Source organism: Frankliniella occidentalis, unplaced genomic scaffold (genome assembly GCF_000697945.3).
Source record: "Frankliniella occidentalis isolate FOCC.00 unplaced genomic scaffold, Focc_3.1 Scaffold24, whole genome shotgun sequence".
NCBI classification, from domain to species: domain Eukaryota; kingdom Metazoa; phylum Arthropoda; class Insecta; order Thysanoptera; family Thripidae; genus Frankliniella; species Frankliniella occidentalis.
The window spans coordinates 1,082,259-1,088,614 of NW_026267154.1; the positions used below are offsets into that span (position 1 = coordinate 1,082,259).

Below are 6,356 nucleotides of genomic sequence, written 5' to 3' on the forward strand. Positions count from 1 at the left end.
CTCTCTCTCTCTAAAAGCTTAATATGTGGTTAAAAATGCTTAATATTTGCTTAATATTAGTTTAAGTAGGTGTTGTACAAGCAGTGATACTGGAAGTATTACTCGCCAATCGATATTAAGTCGATACAGTCGATACGTACTGCATGTATTTTTATGATTTGAAAATGTAATTTTACAACTTGCGTCAAGGACAATTTCTCCTTGTTTTCCCTGTTCTCCCTTACTCGGCCTTACCCGTTCTCGTAGCTTATAAACGAATCTACACGCAGAGGAGCCGAGCAGGCGTCAAACACTAAATTAATTTTGTGCTCGAGTATAAACCCGTGTGTCGACGCATCCGTCATTTGCCCGTTACGACACTGAAAGTTTACCACATGCAAACAGCGCTCGTAGCGCCTGATAGGTAGACAAACATCTCGCCTGCCGTGCATGCGTGTAGTGCGGGGTGGCCTAGCCCGGGTCTCGCAGGCGTCTGCAACCCCCTTTTACTTATTATTGACACCGTCGTTGGGCTACTCACGAGCGCCTCCACGGCGGGCACGGGCCCGTAGGCCATGAGGTCGGGCTCGCAGCCCGCGGTCGCGTGCGCCACGATCCTGGCCAGGACCGTGGCCTTCCTGCGGGCGACCTCCGCGCCGGACATGAGCACCAGGGCCGCCGCGCCGTCGTTGATGCCAGAGGCGTTACCCGCCGTCACCGTGCCGCCCTGCAGCAGGGGGAGACACACAGAGTGGGGATTTTATTTTTTCTGATACGAAATGAAAGAAAAGTCGAGAAAAGTGGAAAGACGTGGATGATGGCCTTTCGTACCGGCTTGAACCTGGGCTGCAGCTTGGACAGCCCCTCCAGGGTGGTGTTCTTCTGGGGGAACTCGTCGTCGGAGACGAGCGTCACCTGGCCGTCGCGGCCCTTGACCGGCACCGGGACGATCTCGGCCGCGAAGAAGCCGGCCTTGATCGCCCTCTGCACGCGCGCCTGGGACTCGACCACCTCGCCGTCGGACTGCTCCCGGGTCACTCCGCACTTGGCGCACAGGTTCTCAACTGTCGAAACGGAAATGTAGCAGAAAGCATGTAACTCAGTGATTCAAAAGTTGGACTTTTCCTAGAAAACTTGAAAACTTTTGTAGAAGAAATTCGTAGAAAAATTGCAATATTTACGTCAAAATTTACAACAAAGAAACTTTTTAGATAAACCCGCTAAATGGAATCAAATTAACGTTTATATAGCTCTATATGTCTCTATATACATATATACAAACCAATATGTTTTAATTTATCTTGAATAAGGTTTCATTATATCTAACTATATATATTATATTTATGTTTTATATGTTATATAAAGAAAACCCTTATGAAGATACTTTTTTAAAAAAGAGAGAAGTAGTTTTTAAAACAAGATTAATTTATTTTAATGAAGGGATGAAAAAAAAAACACTTGAATAAAGCTTACCCGTGATGCCCATGTGGATGTCGTGGAACACGTCTGTGAGACCGTCGTGCATCATGGTGTCCTTGAGGCCCACTTCGCCGGCCTTGATCCCGGTGCGCAGCAGGGCCGCGTGCGGGGCGCGCGTCATCGACTCCTGGCCGCCGACGACCACGACGGCGGCGTCCCCGCAGCGGATCGCCTGGTAGCCCGAGGCCACGGCCTTGAGCCCGGAGCCGCACAGCATGCTGACGCCGTGCGCGGGCACCGAGACGGGCAGGCCGGCGCTGATGGACGCGTTGCGGGCGGGGTTCTGACCCTGGCCGGCCGTCAGCGCCTGGCCCATGATGACCTCGGAGACGTCCCCGGGAGCCACCCGGGCGCGCGCCACGGCCTCCCGGATCACCACGCTGCCCAGCTCGTGCGCGGGCGTGCCGGCAAACTGGCCGATGAACGAACCTGGGCGGGGTGCGGACAGCCGTTTTTAGAAAGGAGCCGGAAAGTTAAGAATAGGAACACTGTGAAAAATAGTGGGTAGGTTTACACAGGAATATTGTCCTTGACGCAAGTTGTAGGATTACAATTTGGAATCGTAAAAATACATGCAGTACGTATCGACTCCAAATCCATTGGCGAGTGAAAAATGTGCTCTCGTAAATTTACGACTGAAATTATAATTCGAGTTTACAAAAATTTTGTAAATTGACGACGGTATTTTTTAGAGTGGAAATTTCATAAACTCTTATGGACAAAGTAGATTGAAATTTTGAAAATTCCCACGAATTTTTCACATTTCTTCCTTTGTTGCAAGTATTATTTTTAACTTGTTAGATCAGTAAAAGCTGTGACTCTGTCACTGTAACTTGAGATAGTCTGCATGCGGCTAGCGACCGCGAGGCACAGAGGACGCTCGTACAGTACAGTTCATTCAAGGCCACTTACCGATTGGAGTACGCACCGCCGATACTATGTACACGCCGTTGTCGGACATCTTGAACAGCTTATAGTGGACTCGGAGCTGGGAACATGTAGTACGTGTGGATGCAAATGTTATTCTGGCCCGGGTGCGGACTTTCTCTCGCCTATATCAGACAAGCGTGGGTGGGACCGCCTTTCTCCGCTGATTGATTGGCGATACTACGAGATGAACTTTTTAAGAAATGACGACGTCTTATCGCCTTTGCTCCCTTGGATGGCAGTAAACATCTAGTTTATACTGGTATTTTGAAGAGAATTCCTTACGAAACCTAGGGTGGCTTTTTCATGGCTCTCTAAATGAGGTATTTCATCGGTAATGAGGGAAAAAATGCCAGAACATCACTACTTTCATCTGATTTTCGGCATGTTCCTCAAGATCTTCTTCATACTAATAATAATACCTCATTCAAACAACAATACAGCTTTTGACAAGACATTCCACCTGGTATAAAAAGCTAGTAGTCTTAAGGCTAGCTTTTTGTACAATTTCCTATTTATGCTTGTTCACGGCGCCGCGATTCTAGCAAATAATAGGGTTGAAAATTTCCGAAAATTTCCGGAAAAGTAAGGAATGTTACCGGGAAAAAACGAAACATTTCCGGGACCTGCCAATTTTCTTCTATTTTTCCGGAAATTTCTCTTATTTTTCTTGAAAATTTTCCGGAAACTTTCTTGGACTTCCAACCCTAGCGAACAAGCAACAACCCACATGATCGAAGCGTAGTACACGGGGCCAATATAGGACTCACTCACAAGCCTTTCTTGATATTCCAAAACGAGATGCAGCGAGTAGGGCTGGGGACTCGACCCGTCAACACGACGTAACTGTACACACGGGTGCGACAACAGTCGGGTGCAGCTGCTCCCGTGGTACTGGCGGACGCCAAGAAGACTGTGACTCTTCCCCCCCTAGCTACAAGTGTGGCACGCGTCACCCGAGTGACCTTGCCTTGCCCCTCCTCCTGGACAGACGCGAGAGAAGCTGACCCACACCCACACTGGAAACCGAAGTGTGTGAACGTCGCGCACTTGGAGGTGTGTGAATGCTTATTCTTACACTTATTATCGGAGTTAAAGATTAAAGGATGTGAATTTTCTTTAGATACCCTACAGCCTTCATGTGTGCCAATGTTCGCACACCTGCAAGTGTGCCACATTCATACACTTCTCTTCTCTGCAAATCTAACTGTATAACAAATAGACAGTTTAAACTGCAAAACTAAAAGTTCTACAGTTTAAACTGCAAAACTAAAAGCTCTACAGTTTAAACTGCCAAATTAAAAGTTCTACAGTTTAAACTGCAAAAGTAAAAGTCTTACAGTTTCAACAGCGAAACAGAAAAGTTCTGCAATTTGAACTGTCAAGTTGTTAGTTAGATTTGCAGAGTTGGGTATCGGGTTCATATTCGAATCCGGAGACGGACCGGCGGAGGGTCGCACCGTGTCCGGATGTGTCCGTTTCTTACCTCTCTTGGACGCGAGTACAACACCTACTGAAAGAGCGCAGAGCTGGCTCTCTCGGGTCGGGTGCACTCAGCGACTCAGCCTCAGTAGTGGGCCCCGCCGTCGCTCGGGGGCGGATATAAAACGTACGGAGAGAGCTCACGCCACTGCCGCCTCTTCTGAGTCAACAGCGTTATCTGTGCCTTTAAGAGGGCTTTCCCCTTCGCACACTCTTAAAATGTGTGACAGTGTGCTCGAGACCATTTTTCACCCTAGTAGCACAGAACTGTCGTGTGATTGTTGGACAGCATTAGAAAAACAGATACGGACTATCGGTGCGATATACGAAATGAGAAAAATGATTCCATGGTTATACTATCTTTTTTCATCGGGACGAAAATCTCTATCGGCCAGCTACCATAATGGAAGAGAAAACCACTGTTGTAGATTCGACCGGGAATCGATATAAATACAACTGAATGTTAGATAGTTTAAATTTGATAGACAATCGTCTGACTCTGGAAAACCCGTCGTCACTTTTGGATTTTCGTTATCGTCACAATAATTGGCCGATTGAAAAAAATTACACTGTGCGCGTCAGTTTTGTGTTACTAGGGGCACCCGAGCAGCGCCAGACCGTTTTAACATCTCGAAGAACAAAAAAAAGAAAGAAAAGAAAAAGAAACATATACCGGAAGTCAGGCGGTATTTGGAACGTTTCCTGCCACTGAACACGAGATTGTAGCGGTTTTTGCCGTCCAATTATAATTTCGATGAAATTTAGGTCGGAGAAGAGTAAATTGTCAGTTATATTGACGACAAACCTCTTGTAGCCTGAAGTGCTCACAGTGAGGCGCCCGGCTGCTTAAGTCGGCTCACCTCAGACGTTTTCAGCCAATCGCTGTCCTCAAAACCGAGAGGCTCAGCAACCACTCTATTTTCAAGTAGTTCCACGTGATCCCTGTGAAAAGAGGACTCCCACGGTCCCCGATGACTCACTTTGTTTAAAACAACGAAATCAACGGAATTCCGTGGATTGACAGTGATGTGTGTGCAGGGGTTACTTTTGAAATTACTGCAAAGTCCAGTTTGATTGATTATTAAAGCAATTTAAGGAGGCCAAGAAAATATTCACGAATTATTTCTTTTCTATCCTGTTTTATTTTTGCGTGTTATAAAATTCAATATTAAACCTACCTTATTGACTACCAAACCCCTTACAAAAGCTTACGGTGAATGTCGTTGTAATCTACAGTCACCCCTGCAGCACTATAGCTTACGCTACATTTTCACCGTAACTTACAGTGACATTCGCCGTAAGCTTTTAACAGTGTAAAGGAATATCACATATAAAAACAAGAATTAAACAAACCCACGACCATTCGTAGCTCTCTAAATAATACTAATTGGTGTAAACCTGGGTTGGCAGTTCCACAGGGAAGTAACACCAACTTACCCACCCGGAACCAGGCGGCCACAGCCATTAAACAGACAGCCCCCTCGACCAGTCCACGAGGCTCCTCGCGGCCCACCTAGCTGCGACAGTCCAGGCCGAGCCGCCCACCGTCTGGAGCGATGGGCGCAGCAAAATTTGCAACCGTTACGAAATATATCTGTAACTTTACGAAGTTTTAAACTTGTTGTTTCCGGGTTTTTTATGAGTTAAAACGGGTGAGGTGATCAAAACTAGGCAATAATTATGTAGGTAGGTTCCTTTTTAAACCAATCAAACAATAAATAAGTTCCGGAAAGTTTGGGTTTGTAAAGGAACGACACTTTTCATACATCTAAGTCAGTTTTTCCAATTATAACTTAACGCGCAAGGTTTCAGAAGCTAGGATTAAGGATAAAACAAGGGGGAATAGGCTCTAAAAAATCGTACACCGGAAGTCGAAGTTCACTAAAATTTACTGAAGTTTAAAAGCAGACGTCAAAGTTCCTCGAAGTTAAAAATAAAACGCCAAAGTTCCCTAAAGTTCAAAATAAATGTCGAAGTTCCCCGAAGTTCAAAATAAATTGCAAAAGTAATTGAAGTTTCAAGTATATTTCAGTACATATTTAAGGCTAAAATTGGCGATTTTGAGTACATACTACAACCGAGTCCCCTTCTTACTCAAAGCAGATATTTGCGGATCGAATTACAAAGGTTACGGAGCGAGAATTTTTCTTTCGTAGCTCTTGAGCAGTTCGAAGTTCGAGAAAATTTGTAGAAGTTTAGCGAAGTTTACCGAAGTTCCCAAAGTTCACTAGAGTTCAGCGAAGTTCGCCGAAGTTCACCGAAGTTCAACAAAACGTACACCGGAGTTCTAGCCTATTTCCCCTTGGTTTTGGTAGGGGTTTACCGTAGCCAATATTGCCGATTAACGTTCTAGTTTTGATTAGCAGATTTTAATCAATCTTCATTTTTATGCCTTATTGAATTTAAAGATACAATCCTTATAGCTTGTGTACTTTGAATTTGCTTTTGCAGCTGGACTGTCTTGTTACCAGCCGGCAGGCCATATTTTT

General features: G+C 45.4%; 1 protein-coding gene across 2 annotated transcripts in view; it reads right to left on the minus strand.

Moving 5' to 3' along the window:
• Positions 1–4,038, minus strand: part of LOC113210204 (acetyl-CoA acetyltransferase, cytosolic) — an 8,612-nt gene extending 4,574 nt beyond the window's left edge. Inside the window, exons 1-5 of one of the 2 annotated variants that reach the window (XM_052265141.1) lie at positions 3,872–4,038; positions 2,371–2,446; positions 1,453–1,887; positions 811–1,043; positions 521–706 (exon numbers count right to left, since the gene is read on the minus strand). In XM_052265141.1, coding sequence (XP_052121101.1) covers positions 521–706; positions 811–1,043; positions 1,453–1,887; positions 2,371–2,419 — 903 coding nt within the window. In that variant the 5' untranslated portion in view covers positions 2,420–2,446; positions 3,872–4,038. Of the gene's footprint in view, positions 1–520; positions 707–810; positions 1,044–1,452; positions 1,888–2,370; positions 2,447–3,159; positions 3,365–3,871 lie in introns of those variants that run through there. The other variant, XM_052265142.1, reaches the window with a different exon arrangement.
• Between the last annotated feature and the right edge of the window lie 2,318 nt (positions 4,039–6,356).